This window comes from Hetaerina americana, unplaced genomic scaffold, assembly GCF_022747635.1.
Source record: "Hetaerina americana unplaced genomic scaffold, ioHetAmer1.1.p SCAF_8, whole genome shotgun sequence".
In the NCBI taxonomy this organism is placed as follows: domain Eukaryota; kingdom Metazoa; phylum Arthropoda; class Insecta; order Odonata; family Calopterygidae; genus Hetaerina; species Hetaerina americana.
The window spans coordinates 696,854-719,367 of NW_027287427.1; the positions used below are offsets into that span (position 1 = coordinate 696,854).

At 45.6% G+C, this 22,514-nt stretch overlaps 1 protein-coding gene across 3 annotated transcripts in view; it reads left to right on the top strand.

Moving 5' to 3' along the window:
- Mob2 (MOB kinase activator 2) overlaps window positions 1-22,514 on the top strand; it is a 171,809-nt gene that overhangs the window by 87,444 nt on the left and 61,851 nt on the right. Inside the window, exon 1 of one of the 3 annotated variants that reach the window (XM_071596308.1) lies at window positions 21,739-22,287. The exons of the other annotated variants lie outside the window; for them this stretch is intronic. Coding sequence (XP_071452409.1) covers window positions 22,115-22,287 — 173 coding nt within the window. The 5' untranslated portion in view covers window positions 21,739-22,114. Of the gene's footprint in view, window positions 1-21,738; window positions 22,288-22,514 lie in introns of those variants that run through there. 3 annotated transcript variants of the gene reach the window in all.

Genomic DNA, 22,514 nt, shown 5'->3' on the forward strand with positions numbered 1-22,514 from the left:
TACTTAGCAGAGGATATTATTTATTTCTTTTTATAGACCTCGTTGCAATTCGGCAATTGTCCTGGTGGTGGCAACGGTCACTCTTACAATGCACATACATACATACATACATACATACTTAAACAAGAAGAACAAATATGAGACAAAATGCTCATATATTTATGCAATGACACTTATATGGAGATTATCAACCGCACCTTCACCATCACACAAGGACTAGGTTCACACCATACTTGCTGCAACGCTCCGTCCATAATCACGCACTCTTCAATTTCATATTCCGTTCAAAATCACGCACCGTCACACTTCATTCACTTTTGCAATACAACTTCTCACGCCGTCCATATCACGTACAGAACAATATTTTAATAAGTAAAATTAGTATGATAATCACTGATCAATGAAGTCAATCACCGAGTGGATGCTTTACACTTTATCTTAAAACTCCTAAAATTGGCTGGAAAGGGCTCAAACAAACCTCCAGGCAGCTGCTTCCATTCAACAATAGTTCTATTTAAAAAATAGTATTTGTTCGTATTTGTCTTTTGCGTTCTTATTTTTATTTTAAAATTGTGGTCTTTTTTCCCTTGAAGTTTGGTTTTTTTTATCTCTTTCCATGAATGTTCATAATTTCCGGCTGTAGCGCGTACGTGGCCACGTTCACTGTCCATACGTGAACGGTGATAGCATGGTAGGAAATGATTACCATCGGATATATCTGAGAATACTGCTCAGATTTCAGCTTAGACCTACCTACCTATTACCACCAATCATTTTGGCCTCCCAACTATCATTAGTTTTATAGTCCAAATATCTAATGCTTATATTCTGTATAGTATCCGCCGTCACTTTGTGGAAACGATTCATAATGAATAAGAATTACTTAATTTTTCCACACAAACTTTTATTTTTACGACCGGGTTTCGACGAGGATCGTCATCATCAGGTGTTGATGATGACGATCCTCGTCGAAACCCGGTCGTAAAAATAAAAGTTTGTGTGGAAAAATTAAGTAATTCTTATTCATCTAATGCTTATATTATTAAGTCCATTGCTAACAGCTTAAGTTGAGCATCACGTAAGATAAACCGTTGTGCCATATGCTCCTCCGTATTAAATTCGTGTCCCCGCTGGCCTTCCTCTTTAATAAAGGTGGGATGCTATGCTCTTAATACTTTTCGTTTTCAATAACCACTAAAATTAATTAGGCGTAATTTGAGGTCGTTTTTACTTATATGTGCGTGTGTTTGTAGTGGTGTGAAACGGTGCATGAAATGATGATGTTCGTCCGAAATCGGACGTTATTTATACTCTTGGGCTGAAAATTCTAACGTCGGATTTTAGGGAAACTCTAGGATACATGTATTGTTTGAAAGTAGACTATGGACAATGGTCATTCCGAGTAGGACTTGGTGTCATACTTTTTCTTCAACTTTTATATCCTTGAACAGATACGTACAGATGCGCTGAAAACCCGTCTTGGGACCTCCTCCTAACGCTCCGTGGTGCCTTTTTTTAAAAAAAAGTCCCGATACGTGTTTCGGATCCTCAGTGAAATGAAAAATGTGCCCGTCGTCATATTGGGCGAGAGCCACCCAATAAGGACGAGTCCCAGAATGTTTTTTGTGCTGAACATTTCAAGACATAGACATTGTCAGATACGAATTACAGTGTTGTGCTTCGGTTAGATTGTGTGTCATTTCGCCACTACATGTTGTAATAAATGTTTCTCTCTTTCTCCCTTCCAGGTGAGTGTGACTTGTCTAATGACGGAAGTGAGATGTGGTGGCGTGATCCCTCCGCCCCCGCCGCCTTCGGACGAGAGGGGCGGACGAAGTGCTCTCCTTCGGCTCCATTTCTGATCAAACTGAAGGTGCCCTGACACATTTTTTTATTCCGCGCTATCAGCCGCGAATATCGACCGAATTCTCTTCAGTTCGTCATGAATCGATTCGAGCAGAGCTCGCGTCCGATTCGACGAAGCCGAAAACCTTTTTGGTTTTTTTCCTTTATGTGAAAATTCTGAATCCGGGCACGTCTGACATATCAAAAATGTTTAGCGACTACTGCAATCAATATTATCGGTTTATCTTGCAAAGTTCAAGAGAACGGTATTCGAACAATGATCCCATATGCATTCGATTGAAATTTAAAAAAATGATATATCGCGACTTTTTCGAAGGGCCGTCGGATGTGAAGCTCCCTCATCAGTCTCCCGGGTGCCCAGTCCCCCCTCCCCCTGCTGTTGCTTAGGTTACTGATTCCCCTCTCAGCGATCTGCAATCCATTCCTTTCCTCACGGTCTATTTCAGCGTTTGCCAGTAGTTTTTCATGGAGTAACTCTAACTCGTAACATTTCAGTACATGTACCATCAATGCCTAAAATGTTCAAATTACACCTTGTTGAGGAAAAAAGTACCGAATCACATTTTTTTAAACCAATTTAGCAATTCCAGATCCTGTTATTGTAAACCAGATGTCATGTGTACACTCAAATGTGACCCTCTGCACAGGGGGGCATGCGTGATCATTTGGGATGTCGGAGCTTAGATATCAGTGTCACATTGGTTGTGAGGACGGCAGATTCGTGGTTGTGCCTCTCGCCCAACCTCTTCGTCGCGCGTGGTTCGCTTGCCGCCGGTTGACAGACGCTGACTGGCCTCCCTCCTCCCGTCTTCCTCCCCCGCTGCCCCCGGCTGGAGCGGGGGCCGCAGACGATGCGCCGCTCTGTCAAGATTCGTGACTACCACCTCCTTATCCCCGTTCCTCATAGCTACATGTTACTCACAATTTCACGTAAATTGCCCGCAAACGGAGTCGAATGCTGGTAATTAGTGGCACTGGACATTTTACATGCAAAAATACGCTGTATGTGAATTTGATGGTTTCGTATTGCGCATAGGGTCGTGTGCCGAGAATGGGGATCGGGATGGTGTGGTGGCTCGAGTGTCATAGCCTCCCTCCCCTCGTGGGGGGCCCGGCTTAGAATCCCGGAGGTGACGGCATTTTCCTTGGCATTGGGGTGCCACGTGGGGAGCATTTCCATTGGGGTGCACTGCCCTCTCGGATGGAACGTAAGCCTGAGGACTCTTTGGCGCCCATCTTTTTATTATGAGTTACTTGGGGCGACGCTGGGTTTCTCGACAGCCTTCTTTTACCTTTGCCCCAAGTCGCTAAAACCCTAAGTCACGCCTCTTGTAAAATCACCCAACTAACCCTAACCACACGAATTACTTCGGTTATCGCTCACCTCCTGTATTAAATACGTACACTAAGAGGACTTACTACCGAGAACTCGAACCGATTTGGGAAACGGGTATGGAACCGCACATTCTAACGAACCATTCCAGACTCCGTTCTGTATACCAATTTTGTGTGTTGTGTATTCGTTTTTTAGCATTTGGCGATCAATGCCGTTCACTATTCGCCCATAGATTACTGTGTCTTCGACTAGCAGTCATTATGTTGCTTTTTATTCACGAGGAGACCATACACGCATCATCAATGTAATTAAGAACAAGTTGAGGGCTTCTGATGCTCTCCTGAGGAACGTAAGATGCTACTGCTGCATAATTAGAGCCTCTGTCATTTATTAAAGCTTTCCCTACAAGTCTGTGATGGATGCATCGTTCCACAGTGGGCAACATAGGCGTTGGTCCAGCAGCAACTATAGAAACATTGAGATGCATGGAATGCTCTCGAATTTTGATTGGATGAACTGTAACTTGAGTGGGGTCAAAATGCTTAGATGTTGTGCGAGAAGAGTGGATTAGAAGTGGTGTGATATAGTGGAATAATGCCTTGCGCCACTGAATTTTCTGGTCTAAACCGTTGGCGAGTCGCGCGTCATCTGTCGATGTCCTTTTTGCTTTGTGAATAACTTTTTCGACTGAAAATAATCAAGGGTTGCCGCTAACGTGGGAGCTTAAGTCATAAATGAATAGCAAGAGGAGTAGGGGCCCCAGAACACTTCCCTGTGGCACTCCTGAAGTTAAGTCTGCCTCTAATGAACTCTACCCATCGGTGATTAATTTATGTTTACGGTGAGATAAGAGGTCCCTGATCGAGTTGGTGGCTTTCTCGTTGTTACCATCCTATAATCTCGGTCTGTCTCAATTTTTCGTTCGAGTCGACACTCGTGTTTCACTATTGTCAGTGGCGTATTAATATCCGAAAATTCGCCCTCTCCGCAAATTTATTGACGTGATTAGTGGGTCACGCAACCTACCAAGCTCGAAAAGTTAATTACTCATTATTCACTTCTTAAAAACCGCCTCATGTGTTATTATGCATGATGGAATGTGTCGTCAAATTGGTCTGTTAATAGGCATCAGTCGGTACGGCTAGCGAAGAGTCGCCGATGTGTTTCGTGATTGATCGTGCGAAATGTGGAACTGTAATCCTCTGATCTGGCTTTTTAGTTTTTTCGTCGTTTCTTGCTTCGTTGTGTCCACATCTTCCCAGTGATGTCCCTTCATTACATTTTTGCATTTTGGAAATAGGAGAAACTCGCAGGGAGCGAGACCTGGCGAATAAGGAGGATGATCTCAAGGATTCTGATTGAATTTTTTGCCAGAGACTGGCGAACAATCAATGCTGAATGTTCTGGTGCATTGTCATGGTGAAGGATCCATCCATTAATCACGTACGGTTAAAATAGTGTTCCCTGTTCATTATCCTAAATTCAGTTCATCAGCTATCATTCGGACAGTTTTTCGACGATCGGTAAGGACAAGGGACCGCACACGATCAATGTTGTCGTCAACACACGTGATTTAAGGTCGCCCCAGCCTTGCATCATCCGTGGCGCCTTGTCGGCCATCTTTAAAATGCTTAATCCACTTGAAAACGGATGTTTTCTTCAGAGCATTATCACCGCAAACAGCAGTCAACATTTCAGTGATTTCTTGATCACTTTTAGAACATTTCACTTCAAAACTTGATGTCGATTCATTGCTCCGTGATTTCGTCAATTTCCATTTTCGACGAACAGTACAAAAAAGGACAACAGAAAGTAACATAACAGGCACCATACGCACAGCTCGACGATCCGCCAGGCACAGACGGCTCATTGGCTCTCAGGTAACTAGCACCGCTAGTGGGCGGGGCTATAGTCCGCGTCATGGCCGCCAGATTGCACCAGTTCGCGTATTTATTTCACCGACTACGTGCATGCATAATGTTATCACTTGATTTGAGTGTTAAATGGATAATTTCTTGTCAAATAAAAATTAGTAATAATTATTTTGCTATTCTAGGACTTGATTCTTTTGGGACGGTATCCAAAGTATGTGGTAGTCCATTATTCCTAGGTCATTTTTATTCACCCAGTAAAATTATATATTTATATTTGGAACTCGAGTACGACATGATGATATATGCTAATAATCCAACTAAGATGAAAATGTCTTTATTTATTGATCTAACGAGCTAAAATTCGAATAGCTTCTAATGTATACGTTTGAACGATTATAATTAATGTCATGCTTATAATTGTTCAAATGGAGCCGCGCCAAGAATGTTAACGTTTAACATTTCTGGAAAGCCATTTAAATTTTATAAAAAAAGTTGGTTATTTAGTATGTAGTATTGTCGTTGAAGTTATTTTTCTTTTCCTGGGAAAACTGGTTACCTCTCTAGAATGTGAAATATAACATTTTCTGAACTTTCCTCAAAAACTAGGGTTTCAGAAATGGTGGGGGGCTTCAGCTATTGGTACATATATATTCCTACAATGTAGTGTGCGTAGTTATTCCCTTCCAGCAGCGTCGCGCTCCTACAGGGCACGGATCGCGTGGCATTGCCGCCTGCAGGTGCGCACTATTTAAGGCCAACACGATAAAAACAGCTGGGCTGCACACGATAGAAATTGCGAATGTTGAATGAACATAACTCTGAATCTATTCCCATTGAAATGTTGCCTCTTCCCAACCCGCGTCAAGCAAACCTACTGGTGGCAATTATTTATTTAACCTCATTGTGAAATAAAAGAATTTCATTGAGAACGGATTCAGAGCTGTTTTCGTTCAATAGGGAGGAATGCTGTTGTTCCCACTGGACTAAAATTGTGTTCGCAAACAGCCGCTGCTGGCCGCGTGTTCATTAATGTCCATGAGATTGTGACCCTTGACGCGTTGAGTTGATCCTCATGAAGGGGTCGTCATCACCTTTCCCCTCCGAACACGATTCCCTTTCTCAACCACATGATTTTGTCCTTTTGAATAAGATGCCCGGACTCTCTAAGCCGTAAGGCGGCACACGCGGAATAGGGGCTCGGACCCTCGACTTTTTTGGTATCCTGTTTGTTATATTGTGTGAATTGTACTCGGTTAATGCCTAGTCACGGGTTAACTCTAGTGGCGGCTATCAAAACCAAACATCGGGTCGATTACTGTGGCGATCATGATAAGAGTCGAACGAATCAATTTGATTTGTGGAATGTTCCGAAAGTCTCGGGTAGTTTCCCGCAATGGCGCTTCTGATTAAATGTCTAAAAGAGAAAGCCGCCCAGTACTAAGTACGACATCAATTTAGGATTTGGGGGCACAACCCTGTGTGCATCGCTGCGTACTAGCGCAGATCATTTTATCTCCCGCGGTGCTATTCTCTATCGCCCGTGTCCGCCTCGTCTACGCGCGGCGGATGAAGACAATGCAACCATTTCACGCACGTTGCCTCGCCCCCCACCCTCAATTGGGGAGGCCTTTGTCTCATCCCAGTAACGGGAAAGTTGCTGTTATCCCAGGGGGACCTCCCCCCGCCTTCCTTCGACAAAGGTTCGGACCCGGGAAGCGGGAAGGGGGCAGACGAAAGAGAGAGAGAGAGAGCTGAGACGACCCGGAAATCACTCAGCGGTAGTTCTCGTGATTTTCCCCCAATTCGCGTGAATGACCGAGTCCATGCTAGGGAATTAGTGCGGGTTGTAAAAAATGGACCCGCACTTAATAGGTTTGGGCTTCGGGGAAACGTACGCTTTCTCTGTTATTGCATCAAACTAAGAGGGTGCGCTGAAATGTAATGCACTTATGTTTGTAGAGCGCGAACAAAAGCAAATAGTAAGATCGGGGAAAAAGTACATTTAAGTACAATTCATAAGTTTCACAATCATATATTTACTTTTCAACATAGTCACCGTTTAGGCTAACACATTATTCCCGACGTGTAACAAGTTTTTTCATTACATCCCTGAAAAATTTTTCCGGCTTTTCTCGAATCCAGGACTTGGCAGCTGCCTTCACCTCATCGTCCGAGGTGTAATGATTACCCATGAGGTCTCTCTTGAGTTGGGGAAAAATCGGGGAAATAAGGAGGGTGTGGAATCGATTCAAATTTCAGGTTTCGCATAGCCTGTCCAGTTGCGCGCGAGGTGTGTGGACGAGCGTTGTCATGTTGCAAGATTATTGGCGCCAGGCTGCCTTTAACACGACAAACTTTGCTCCTTGGATATTCAAATATGGTTAGCGATACGCTTTTGAGTGATTTGCCGGTCATTTTGAATCAAATCTTCGACGAGTTTGCTCTGTTTATCGTCTGTGGCAGTCATCGGACGCCCACTGCGTGTTTCATCAACAGTAATGGCTTTTGCAGGCTCGCAACCACGTAATTTTACTACCCATAAATTTACAGTACACCTATCAACAGCATCGTCACCATAAGCAGCCTTTAAACGGCAATGGATCTCAGTAGAAGTCACTTTTTCATCAGCTAAAAATTCGATAACTGCACGTTGTTCAACACGTGTTGACATGGCACTAGAACACGTCTCCATACTTCCGTTTCTCAAAATACACTGGATGAATGTAACGACCTCAAACCTGCGTATGCGTGTTGAGGTGGAATTTTACTTCCACATGCCCTCAGGAGGGCTTCAGAAGGTTATTTTATTAGTGGTCTACAAGCATTTGTGCATTAGTTTCCAGCCTACCCTCGTACGAAATTCAATTGCATTACTTTTGGAACATACCCTGTATAATAGGGCCCTTAGTCTTTTAATTATACTCTTAACAGCTTAAGCTCTCACGTTAGCTGAAATCTTCCGAGTATTTGTCGACAACATTAAAAAAATAAAGAGCGCAACATATAGCAGACTGTCTTTAAACAATTTAGACCAGTTATCCGAGTTTCCCCATGTTTACTACAACTGTTTAACTCCGATGTGATGAAATGTTATTGCGCGTCTACGTTATTGGCCAATTGGACGCCCGCGTCTTTCGTTGTTGCACTCCTTTCAAGAAATTTCTTGCTTACTCGGTGACTTACTGAGATCAGGGCGTCCAAGGGTTGGACAGATTGTTTTTTTAGGTGAGGGTAGAGCTTACCTCGACGTCTGTAGTCGCTGGTAATTCACTGATTAGGGTAGTGAGGGTGGGGTGGCCTATCCTTCCCCATCAATATCTGTGATCCGAAAATCACTCGCCAATGTTGGCATTGGGGATGCTCGGAGACTTCACCCGGATTCCAACTCGAGCTCTGAGCTCAGTAGCCGAATAATTTACCGAGTAAACAGCCAACCAAGACTCTCCCCCTTAAGACAAGTCCAACTGAAAATGATGCAGCGTAGCTTAACCGTTGATATGCGGGCGAAAACTGCACTCCAGGAGGGGAAGTTCAAAATAGAGGGAACCTACATATAGTATCTACTTACTACTACTACCTTCCAATAGAATGAGATGTTCCCTTTAAAAGCCTGTGGTTGGCGCTGGATAACTATGTCCCCTGACTTCAGCATTTGAGAGTGTACTACGAGCAACACCTGAAGAATCCCTTTTGGATCCATTGTTTGGATTGTTCTTTTGTTACGGGTTTGAAGCAATGGAGCCATGTTTCATCCATAGTTATGAAACTGCGCAAAAATTCCGCTTTGTTGCTGTCAACCTTTGCTAAACACTTAATCAAAACATCTTCACGGCACTGGTTTTGCTTGAGTGCGAGCCAACGCGGCACCCATCTTGCGCAAAGCTTTCTCGTGTCCAAATGTTCAGTTAATATGCGATATACCGCACTTTTTGAAATGCCTGCTCTGTCTGCTAGCTCGTGTAGTTTCAGTCGACGATCATCCAGTATCACTTCGTGGATTTTCTTCACTGTTTCTGAAGTCGTCACCTCATTGGAAGAGGTCCCAGAGTGTCGTCTTCAAACTTGAAACATTCGTTTTAGATTACATACTTCCTAATACAGTGATATTTTTCAAGCAACTACCGTCATCTCTAGGTCAGGCAGGTGCTTCTGGGCCTTCCCATATAGTCCACTGCTCCATCTAATCGCTGGTCCTAGACATGCTCTTCATTTTCCCTCCTCACTTCTATTCTTAAGTTCCCCTCCCTCCTGCCTGTTTCATTGGTGGTGTAATCTGTACTCTAATCAGATCGAGAGATTAAATTGGGGCCTGGAGAGGTTTGAGACGTCACTCGCTAATCGAGGCGAAGAAGAATAGCGCGCGGCGTGGTATCGTCAGACACTTATCAGCTGCTCAGCTCCGGCAGCACGCCGCCCTCACGTGAGCCATCCAAGGAGGCTTGTCACTCCAAAACTTGCGGTCGAGTGTTGTCGGAGAGTTCTTCGCGTCCATCCTTCCGCAGAGGAAAGAGAGCTTTTCTTTTCTTCCCGTGATCGGTTTGCTGAAGTAGCCTTCGATCGATGTTCGTTGCGACCTCTTCATCCTTAATTGTGGAATCAAGGAAAGAGACTGAATGCTACTGCCTCTCCTTTAGATCCTGCCTTGTAACTTTCACGTTCACCTTTCCTCATTTGGATCCCTAGCTTGATCGGTAGTGACTTCGTAGTTTCCGCTGGCACAAATGAGCCTGCGGCACTCTAGCCCTCATTGTCCCCGCGGCTTTTTCCCGAAACACCCTGCCAGATCACTCACGACCCCTCGGCGGACTATTTGAGCTTCGTTCAACTCCTTGTGGGCACTGGCGTTCAGTTCGTCTCTTTGTCGTTCCTCGGCCGTCGTCAGCTTTGGCGCCTGCCCTAGGCAGCGATTAGCTCCTAAATCAGCACAGGCATTGGCGCGCGGTGTTCGCGAGGACTCCAACTACCTCCCTGCTGCTCCAGACCTGTGGAGTTCCATCGAGACCGTGTGCTGGAGTGACCCCCCCTCATTCGTGTTGTGTATGTCGGGCGCCCGGAGTGTCGTCCCTGGGCGTCGCCGGCCGTGCTGGGTAGTTCTGCCTCCCGAGGTGCGGAGTGGACGGGGTGGGCAGGCGCGGACGTCTGATGGATGTGGGTGCCCAGGGATCTGGGTGGCGGCGCGTGGTGGCCGCTGGGCACAGGAGCGCTTCGTTTATCGAAGCCGTCCAGCGCAGGATCCGACTCCTGGGTGGAGAGGCCGTGGCCTTCCTCGGAGGGCTCCTGGTGTAAGTTCCTGTTCCTCTTCCATTTCCTCGACCTCATGCCCTGACACATGCTATGATGGGGCGATTGTGTTGGCTGCGGGTCACACGATCCTTTGATTATTGAGCAATCATAATTTGTTGGGCGCCTGCGCGTAGAAGATATACGAGCAGGTGGCACTAATCTTCGACACGATGAAAAAATCGAATTTGAAATGTAATCGTACTATATCTCTTTATTTTATGATTAAGGTGATATAATCGGCTGATTCAATGGTTGCCGTGACAATATTTTCGTCTTTTGTTCGAGAAGGTTACTAGGGTGTGACCTGAAACTCCTGCCGTTGTTTTGGTCTCGTTCCATCCCTTGGTGACTGAAATGGCTCCAACCTAGTTTCTCCTGCAGCATTTCTGCTACACTGCGACTTAGTTTTTTAGTCACAAGTTTTGTAAGTCGACTTGTCTCATAACATCATCTTGTTTCTCATCCAGAGTTTTTGTTGTTGGATTAAATATGCCTGTATAATATATCCAACATGTCGTCGTTCATTTGAGCATATTTATGAAACATCTCATTTTTCGTTAACTACATCTACACAATACCCCGCAAGCCGTATCAAGGACGTGTGGCAAGGGGCTGCAGGTCACCAGCTATTCTACGTGTACTCCTTCCGTTTCCTAATGCACCTGGCACCCTGCGATCCACACAATAACCGCGTGGAAAGTGGGCGACCGAACACCACTCATGCAACATGCCTACACATATAACGAGTATCTCATGGTTAGCGGCTGTTGCTGTGCTTACAGAAAGAGGACAAGAAGAAAGTACGTTAAAAGAGGGCAGGCGACAGACACATGCAATTCAGGCACTTATTACCGGTTAGTATTCTACGCATTCCGAACGTATATTTGTCTGGGGAGCAAATATTACATGCCCAACTTATACTCGTCTTGAGGCCGTTGTCTGAAAGGTTTTTTGCGTGTTCAATTGTAAAGAATTATGGGTTTTACAACTAATTCATTGCCCTTCCTTCGAACACTATTGTGCATCTACGCAGTACACTAGAAACCGACACAAGGGCGTGTGGCGGGGGGTGTAATGTCACCAGCCGTGCGTGTGGAAATATTAGTTCCCAACATGAATTTAAATGTATACTTATTTTGGCTAATGCACTAAAACACTCCTGCACATACATGCGATAATACAATGCATAAATAGTTTGGTTTTTGTCGCAATGACTGTTCATATGGATTATTATAATTTTAGATGCCTTTTATCGTGCGTGTTTAATAGGAGCATATCGGTGAACACTGTCAGGAAGTTTCGAGGAACTTACTGCGACAAACCCAGCGTTTCGGTATGTCTCAACGAATTCATCTCATTACTGAAACGACTACGAAAAACAATTTAATGCTTTCAAGCCATATTTGTTAATCACATTAGTTGGTCTTATAAGAATTTTACTTTGGGACAATTAAAGCAAAACAGAGTAATCAGCATATTCATATTTCCTTTCTGATGTATATTCATAGCCATAATTTTACGTAATCAAAACTAAGCCTAGCGATGATTGAAAAACTATAATTTGACGCCATTTCACTTCAAAAATCATTCTTCTTGATTGAAATTCGAATCAGAATTCATCGATTCCCAATGGCTTACCTTTGCCAATAACGCTATCTCACCGCCATATCGCGATTTGTATTTCTAAAGGATTAAAAGGAACCCAATATTTTGGTGAATTACCGTGCATAAAAATTATGTACGAGGGCTGTCAAGAATTTAACTAACGTTCAGGACTTCTTCCTCCGTATGGTTGCTCAGTGGCATGCATACCTGAATAATGACCAAGTTCGTCGGTTCTGCTTTTATCTTTACTATGGATATTCTACCCGTTACCTGCTCTATGTTTACTACGCTTCTTCCTACCCCTTTATTCAATCTTATGGCAGCCCTCGTTGGCTCTCGTCCCCGCCGCTGTATATTATTCTGTAATTATCTCTCCAGTAATCCCCACTATCCTTCCATCTCACCTCGCATAGACCTAAAATATCTTTATTTCCTCTTTCCATCTATCCCTTTGTATCTATCTATCTATCCCATCTATCCCTTCATGTACTGGGCCTGCCACTCGGATCTCCATCATGCACATTCGTGCGGCGAATTTCGAAGTTTCGACGTCGTGGTCTTACCTCTCTTTCGCTCGATTTCACCTGAACTAAGCACAAATACCGATTAATATGGGCTTCCGATGATCCTATTGCATGCAATAACACCCCACGCACGCCCTTCGCAACTGTCAGGAGCAATGATTTCCGCGGGCCTAGTCGCCTGCATTCGCTGCCCTTTCCAGGCCGTTCCTCGTCGTGTCTGCCCTCCCGGCACACCTTGTGCCCGCGGGAAAGCACTCCTTTGGACATCGCTTCATCTTCGTAAGCGTCCTTAACAACCGCGGTCATGGTCTCCCAACCCGATTTCCCGAGTTGAACACAACATTCGATCGCGTATCCTTGCTCCATGGAACGTGGCAGCTTGCGCTCGTGACGCGACTCTCGAAGAGGGGTCATCTCAGCTGCTAACCGCGCACTGTAACGGCCCGCTAACTACTGATGCGGGTCGCGTTACTTTCCCAAGACCTCCCTCACCGCCTCGAGTCAACCTATTCCAGCCGTCCGCGTCGCTGGGAAAAAATAATTCCTCTCCTAAGGGGGCAGACTTAGTACTTATGTTGCTATAGTCGAGGAAGGGCATTATATTGCTAACAATCATATGTTCAAAGATTTTCAGGATATCAGTTTTAATCTTCCCGCAAGTTGAATTACAGCGCGCATCTTATATCTCGCACCACGTCCGAAATGAATGTGTCACAAACCCTACTTTATTTTCGTTGTCGTGTAATACCTACTTCATTCCCCCTCCCCTCGAACGCACGCACTCCATGACGTCAGTGCCCCGCCGGCGTGCAAAACCGAAATCAATTCAATCGGATCACTTGTCGGAACGCCTGACGTCAGCACGCTCCGGAGGTCACCTGGGAGGGGGGGCTGCTCTCAGTGGTGTCTCCAAGAGAGTAGGCGCGAGCGTTAGCGAAATGGATGGAGCCCAAACCTTCACCCCCTTAGAAATAACACAATGTCATGGTAAAAAACGTGTTCGGCCGTTGGTGTCTCGTCGTCACTTAGGGGAAATATTCCAATGAATTTTCGCTACGCTCCGATCAGTGTTTCAATTGCCCATTATTTCGGCGAGCGAATTACGTTTCCTGTTCAATAGACCGAATTGCTTCGTTATTTCTCATCTAACCTGACCACCGTTCAGGTCAAGGTTCTTTTCATTCGATCTGTGAGGTTGGGCACTCAAGACATTGTTGCCCAGAGCGACGAGTACGCACAGTGAGGCAGTGGAATCGGGCGGGTGGGGTGGTGCGGGGTGCTGAAAAACGCTCCTCTTAAAGATGTTTGATGGAATGAGGACAGAAAATTAAAGCCTGTCTTCTAACGCCTTACCTTGGACCTTACTTTAACAAAAGAATTAACTTCTCTTTTTCAAATTCCAAGAAACTTCGGGAGATGCCGCAACAGTAACTTTCAACGGAGTCATCCGCTAATGTGCATTTCAATGCAAACATTTCAGCGTCAACAACGTCGCGCTCGACTACGAATGCCTGTGACGTTTATGCACGTTATTTCGTCTCAACATCTTGTTCCTTTAAAGCCCCCAAAATTTCAGAGTTTAAGAGTTCTCCTCGATGGCTGCACCGGCTAAACCACTCGGACGGACATTGAAGGATCCGGGTTTGAATCCCGGTCAAGGCGAATGATTGTTACACTCTGAAAATGTTGCTTTGAAATGCATAATTGGGGAAGACTCCGTTAAAAGTTACTGTTGCGGCATCTCCCAAAGTTTCTTGGAATTAGTCAAAGGTAAAAACAGACCATGTGTTTAAAGTTGGTTCTATATTGTTGAAAAAGGAATTATCAGTGAATCTTGACTTAATATTTGACCTAAATACGTAGTGATAACTGATAAATTAATTTTCAATTGCAGTTGTCATTACTGCACAGAATCTGACATGTTCAGTATTTAGCTAAACGGTATTGCCTTTTTTATTTATTAGCAGTCGTGTACCAACTCAGGAAGGAATTTTGGAAACTCTGGTGATGCACACTAATGAAATCGTTAACTCTTAACTAATACGGCGCAAAGGATCTTTGAACCCCATTACTGCATACCACGAGAAGTCATCCTTAAGCTCTGCCCAACTTGTGCCTCCCTTAATTGCATGCAAACTGCGGATTCATTTCCTTCCCTTCCTAGCCACTCCGTGAATTCTTCTCCCCCTTTTTGTGTCGGCGACTTTAGCGTCCAATCGCCTCGTGTCCCCTGCGTCCACTCAACCTCCCTTCTACGGATTTCTCCCAACAGCCGGACCTCTTTCCTTTAAGAGCCTACAACTTCGTTGTTAATTGTCCCTCCAGACCATTTCTTTTTTTCATCATTTGTGTCCTCACCTAAGAAACATCCAATATTATCTTATCCTTTTGCACACACGTAGGACGGGTTTCAGAACCATGCAAAACTCAATATATCATAGAAAATGTTGACTCTCATGCAATAGAAGTCACTTCAGGTGTTCCCCAGGGAACTGTTATTGGTCCTCCTTTACACCGTCTTCACGTGAACGAAATTTACTCCGTGGTCCGTGGTAAGATGAACTCATTTGCCGACGACGCAGTGTTTCACGGTGATATCGGAAGTCCTGAGGATGAAGAGACCGTACCAGATGGCTTTAATGTTGTACAACGTTGGTGATACACTTGTCAATTAGAATTAAGCTTAAAAAAGTGCGTATTCATAAAGTTTTGGAAAAAGAGCAATTCCCTCCCGAACGCCTGCTGCATTGGGAACACCGAAATGGAATGTGTAGACTCAATTACATATCTAGGCGTTACCCTCACTCACGATCTCTCCAGGGTGAAATGCATATGGGGTATATGTGGACAAGCTGACAAAAATATAGGATTTATTAGAAGAATATTTGGTAAATGGGATGATAAGGACAAAGAGAAATGTTATCTTTCGCTGGTTAGGCATCATTTAGAATAATATACTGTAAGTATATGGGATTCCCACGATGTTGGCTTCATTGCCGAATCGGGTCGCGGGCAGCGTAGAGATGAATTTGTAAATCGTTGTCATGGTAAAATTAGCAGTGCATCAACATTATCAGAGGATCTAGGCTGGGAATCACTCAGATAGCGAAGGTTAAACATTAAATCTCTTGCATAAGTTGGAAGTACGTCTCTTTAGCGATTAATGTGGAATATTTATCATTGCCCCCATCGTAATACGCTAGGAGAGATCATAGAAATACAATTGGAGGGATTATTTGTGGGCCAAATGGATTTAAGATATCCAAATACGCATAATCCATATGCTAGCCACGTATTTTTAGATGGTTACATTTGTTTATGCAATTAAATGTGAATCTTCCGGGTAAGGGTTCAATGAATCACTGAAGTTAAATAAGGAATCGTGAGGGGGGGCATGGGGTCGAGAAATTGTGACTCGCATGAACTCCGGTTCTAGGGGAGGTCATCTCGGGTCTTTCAATTGTTTGGTGCGCTCTCTCTTCCCCGATCCTTGCTTGCCCGTTAAAATATAACCCTGGGAAGGCACAAACGCGCCGATTTCACGATTCTCTCGCTAATTGTTCACTCCTGCCTTATATCCTCGTCATGAGGGAATGTTGTGCCAGGTCGATTATCACTCACTCCCGGTCCAGTCGTCGGTTGCGGTGGGAATCGGTCGGGCGTGGGCTGGCCTTCGAGAGCCGTCCGTCCATCTTGATAGTCGGGTGCCGTTCAGTTCGCGTCCGCCTTCCCGTCGCACGCGGCCCTTCGCCGGAAGCGGCGCGCCCCTCCGGCCTTCTCCTCGCTCCCATGCCGCTCGAGATTTCGTCACAATAGTCCCTTTGTCTCCGCGGGAACCGCCGAGTGTCGGCGAGTGAATGACTACCTGGGAGAAAGGAAACTCAAACAAAGGAGGCGTCATACTAGAATGGGGGGCTCTCGTGGAAGCAAAGAAACTGAAGTGATGTATCTATACATTTTCCATGCTTTTAGTCGCATTTAACTTAATTTTATCCACATAAACGTATATTTCCTACGGGTGGAAAATTGATCTCGTAAAATTTCGTATGGAATTAAACGAGCCGCGTGTTTCAATATTTGAATGTAATTGGTTCAAAACGTAGCCCATATATGCATGCACAAATGGTGGTCTTGGGGGTGAGAGTGGTGCACGGGTGAGAGTGGGGGTGGGGGGAGGCGGCGGGTGCGGTGGCCTTCGGGGAGCGGGACAGGATGCCCGTATTGGTTGCGGAGGGCGCTTCGCTTTTATTTGCCAACATTCCCTCCACAATGTTGCATGTTTGGAAGTGAAGTACTCTCGCTGCTGTTTCTCGACCGTGTCGAAACTCGAATCTATTGATTTTAACATCGGGATTTATAGGTATTGCATAACATGAATATGCTTGTAGGGGAGGAACCCCCAATTCCTCCCCTACCTATGCTTGCACCAGTTAGTGTTAATAGCAACGTAAATGCGTGTAAGCCTGCGTACATGTGGCGGCGGAATGGTGTAATAAGTCGTGGTGTGCTGAGGCTAAACAAGGGCACGCGTCTAATATAAAAGGCTCGAGTTTTTGAGAATATGTCCGCGTAATAATTTCACGAATAACCATGAATTCTCACTCTTCCGCTGAAGGAGTCGCCGCTAAAATGGTCCTCGAAACAATGTGTGTTCGTGCTTTTGTTTGCGTTTTTTTAGCGCGTGACTCGAGATCCATATACAGGTAAATAATGCTTGTTAACACTTGTTATAGCGCTCGCTTCATCGCCGTTTTGTGTCGATCACATTATTTTTTCATTCATATCTGCGAACGGATTGTAGGTTTCGAAGACTCTAAAACAGCGTGGTCGAGGCAAAAGAGAGGTTTGGACGGCCTTTGAATGAAGACGTGAATGGTTGGACAGAAATGAAAGCAATGGAAGAAGGCGTGCGCGATTCGGGAGGAGAGGAGGTTGCCGAGAGAAACCACGAGACGGCGGGACGAATGTCTGCGGGTTGTCTTGGGAGTCCGGTTGGCCGCCGATATTGAGGGGAGAGTGTTAAAGACGGAGGAAGGGAGAGTACAGGCGTGCTGGATGCAATGGAGAAAGGCGAATAAATATGCCGAGTAAAGTATGGTTTACTGTAGAAATAATATTAATATAATGTTTTGACTTTGCCAAAGTGCACGAAGAGGTGGGCACTGGGCGGGAGAATGAAGAGTTCAGATTCCCTTCAGTACGCTCTTCAATGCTGGAGATGGTATTTTGTATATCTCCGGAACACATTTCAGCAACTCACGTCCCCGTTCTCGCACTTCACCGCCGGGCAGCATCACGCTTAATACTCCGGAGAAAACATTTTTTATCAAGGGCTGCGTGAATACAGGGTGCGTTCCAAAAGTAATGCAATTATTTTTTAATGAATTTATTGAACAGTTGTGCAGCAACACTAAAAATTCTTCAAAGTACTGCCCTTGGGCCTGTACACATTTTTTTCAGCGACTGCCATGATCGGTACGCGCCCTCGGCGTCTTCGTCACGAATGATTGGATCTCTTCTTTGGACGAGAAACGGGTTCCTTTCAGGGCTGCCTTAGTCCGAGGTGATCAACAGAAGTCTGCTGGGGCGACGTCAGGACTATAGATATGGGGGATGGGCTAGCATTGGCACCTGGTGCTTTGCCAGGAACTCGCGGACTCGTAGCGCGTTGTGGCAAACACCGCGGACACGAGCTTGGCGCACACTTTCCTCATCGCTAAATCTTCCGTAACAATGCGATACACAACAGTAGACGACACGTTCAGTTCATTGACAACCATCTTGATACTCAATCGACGGTCAGAAACCAACAATTGCGTCATAAGCGTCAAGAATCCTTTTTTAGTATCCTCAAGAGATAGCTTCAGTTTAGCATAAAACTTAGTAATCGCGTAACTTTGCTCGGTCGTCGATTCTATTATTTTCGTGACACGGTCGGCGCGCACAAGTTTACAATAACTGACGTCCTGCCGCTTGCACAGCTTGGAGAGCACTGAGACTGGTTTCGCGGCAAAGTTTAGTGCCCCTTCCATCACCTACTTAAAGTGGTTCGATCCCAAGCCAACCAATAGGAGCGGCGTTCAGGCGATAATTCAAAATATGATGTCACGTCATTCAAATCGCATGAGGTCATCGGGGTATTGCTTAAGACCAGACATACTTAATTTCGACGTGCATAAGGGGCTTTAAAGGGATATTAATGGAATTGAAATCAATTAAGTGCGCAGGTAGAGATTATAGCATTCTCGGGGACTTCTTAAGGTTTTAGGAAAACGTGGGATGAGGCATTTTTTTGAGTTAATCCATAGGATATATGGGGATGGAATTTGGCTGAAAGGTTAGTCGCGCATGTATCATTGATAGGTTCATTCCAAATAGGGAAAAGTAGTCGTCCCACGAGACGTAAAGAGCAAAGGGTTTGATTTCGCACGGAGCTAAAGTGGTTATCGGGATCATCAGCAAGGGGTTGGAAGGCGGAGCAAGTGATTAATTAGTGGATGGTCAGAGTGGGTTAAGGAAGGGGAGAGGCATGTGCGATGCCGTTGCAATGATCAGATCACCAGACGAATGGAAAATGGAGCACCTGAAGATGTGTATTCGATGGTTTCCGGCTCAACTTTGTGGAAGTTCATGTTCATTAAATGAAAAACACAATGTAATTTGCCTCTGTTCTTTATTTTGGTACTACTAGTCTCAACGAGTTCTTATGTAGCATTGATAGCGGTAGAAATCAATTTCATATGTGAGAAAGAACATAATGGGAAACTCAATTTTCTAGACATCACAGTGTCGAAAAAGGGACGGGGTTTTGAATTTGTTTTTTTTTTCGCAAAAGTACCGCCACAGATCACATCATCCCCTTCAACTCCCGCCATCACATATCTCAAAAGTTATCCATTTTTCATTTCCTGCCAAATAAACTGCTAGACAAACCTCTCTCTAAAACTAATTTTGTTCAAGAACTAAAGACGATAAAAAACATAGCAGTGAAAAATGGGTACCAAGAAAATTTAAAAGATAAAATACTGCACAGACAACGCTCCCTTAGAACAACAGGCGTGATGCTGTGAGAGTAGCAACGTCAGGCATGTGATGGCCCCTTTGCAGTAGAGGGCAGACTATGAGGGTGTTGTGAGCCAGTACCTGGTGCATTACTGGTGGCGGCGTTACCCAGGTGACGAAGGCGGTTGAAGCGGCGGCTGCGGGTCGTGGCTCATTTCGGCGCCAACGATGCCGTGAACCGTGGGTCTGAAGAGATACTGAATACCTTCAAGGAATCGAACTCGGGAAGCGAAGCGTGGGGGTGTTTGATGTGACACTCTCGATCTGCAGCCTTGTCCCCTTGAGGACTGATCGTGGGCCTCTGGTATGGAGCCGAGTGGAAGGCATCATTCAGCGGTTGCATCATTTCAGCAGGGATATCGGGGCGTCCTTCGTCGACCTTCAGCCGGCGATCCAATCGTGTAGGAACCCCCTGGACCGATCTGGTGTTCACGAAGCGTCTGAGACCGCCAGGTGTGTAGTGGATGGGATATTCGAACGCTGCAGACGTTTTTTAGATTGAAGTGTAGGTCCCTGATGTCCTCTTGGCCAAATAATTGAGCTTTAGGTGAAGTGAGGGTTAGTACTAGATATTTATACGATAGGTGACTTATTATTTATCAGATGGCATCGGACAAGAAATTTCTAATGGGATACGATATATTAAGAATAGGATCCCCGTTGAATATTCAAGCAATCGCTAACTAATTAGGGTTAACAAAAAAGAAGCCAGCTATAGTTAACAAGAAATAAGGTTTTATTGTGAGAGCTTTGTGACCTTCTCGTCACATTTCCCCAATAAGGGTGAAAGAAGAGCATTGTTATATATCGCTGGTTAGGTCTCATTTAGAATATGCTGCTAGCACATATGTGATCTTCGCGAAGTTGGATTGATTGCCTAAAAAATCTTCTCATCCAGAATATATGGTCCCAATCCCTACCAACCGGCAAATACCCATACCCGCAACAAATAATCTATACCCTACATCCCTAAGAAGAAAAGAAGAACTAAATTCCCCCCGAATATCACCCATCATCCAACCCTGAATCAACCGCTACGCGACTTCCCCCTACCTAATCCTCAACCACCTCGGTACAAGAAAAAGAAAAATCAAGGTCCTGGCTCTCCCTAACTTTCTCATCTACTGCCACCTGACCCTACCTAAACAACCAAGACCCTAGCCAAAATCCTAAACCCAAATAGAGCTTAATAGCCCTAACCTTTTGCTACCGTATAAATACACCCCACAGCCCTTATGCATCCTTAAAAATCCTATCCCAATAATGAATTTGCTTTAAATTAAAGAAAACTCTTCCTACCCTATGTTATTTAAAAACCCTATTAAATTACCTTCTTATATGTATCAGCCCTGCCTCAAAAGCATTATAAATGCGAAGGAGTAGTTAATAGGTTTACTACCTCCCGATCTGGCGATCTGGATTGATTGTCAAATGGAATCGCGTGCAACTTAGAGGAGCTAGATTTGTAAAGCGTTGTTATGACCAACCGAGGAGAGAAGTGTCAACATATTGGGGAATCCTGCTGGGAATCACTCTCGGAGCGGAGGGTTAAATTAAAGGTATAAACTCTTGCATAAATTGAATGTATATTTACGAATGGCGTTGAGCATGTATTATTAGCGCCATCGTACTACGGTTTAAGGGATCATGTCAAGGATTTATCCGCGAATATTTGTATATACCCTCGGCGATCCTATTATTGGTCCAACGCGTGAAAAAGCGAAATGCGATTGGCGTTAATGTAATGCGTGTCTGCTCCCTGGCGGCCTCGATACTATCTTCTCTCAGCGAAGTATCTTGACCATGGGAAGAAGCTTGTTGGAGTTGTGTTTTTCAGTTTTGTAGTCAGATTGCTAGGGACCTTCGTTATCATTCAAGGCGATTCGTAATATTGCCCTTGCCAAGTTTGCTCGCTTAAAGGGCTCCGTAATCGGTGAAATTTTAATTTCGCATTCTGCAGCGGCGCACGGAGCGCAGGGTGGAGGCAGTGTTATTGGGGCGAGCAGGTGGCCGACGACGTTTGATGATTGGCGGCCGCCAACCTCTCCCCCGTGCCCTCGATGCCAGCGCCGTCCACGACGCGAGCGGCGCGGTCGCGAGGCACCGCCGCCGCTCGCCTCATTCGGGCACAGGCTTGCGACGAGGTCAGCCGACGGCGGTGCGTGCACCCTCCCGAGAGAGTGAACGAACGAGCGAGCGGGCAGGGGCGGATTGCCCCGCGCGTCAATGGGCGTGCTTCCTCGAGTGAATCCCTCTGCCCCTTAGTGCGCGTCATCGTGCGAAGTGGGATCGCCGCTGTGGATTAAATGGCAGGGGTTGCCGTTGCTCTATCGGATGGCCCCGGGTGCGCGTCCTTGGTGGTGTCTCGCCCCCCTGACGCCCCTCCTTAACGAAGGGGGCGATATCTCTGCCCCCCTTTGATTGCCGAAGTGTTGGTTGTTCCCGATTTCATCGCCCCTTCTAAGCTCACAATTTGGCAGTCGGATCAAGAGCACCGACAAGGTCCTCTGGCGTTGAGAGCATTTGTCGCTGGTGTCGTATTCCTCGAGCGCAGCCCACGCCGCATGTGCCCCCCTTCCTCGTGGGATGTTCCGAGTGCCTACGTTTCGCTCGCCCTCGTGGATACTTCTTCCGCGGACATGACGTGCTTCTCCATGCTCAGGTCCTGCGACGCATTCTCGGATTGCTTCCGCCGCGGTGTGAAGAAGCTGCATCGCATCACGTCCAGCGGAGGGAGGTGAGTGCGTCGGGCCGAGAGGGGGTCCCCGCCCCCCTGGTGTTGTTGTTGGAGCAGGAAAGACGTCATCATCCCCTCTCGCGCTCAGCCAAGCGGTGATTCGCTTCGATGCGAATGCGCCAGTGCCATTCGAACCGCCGCACTGCGGAAAAGTCTGGAATTACTCGACTCGTGGGGAGAAATGGTTTTACAGTTTTGGGAATCGAATCGGGAAAGCGCGATTAGAG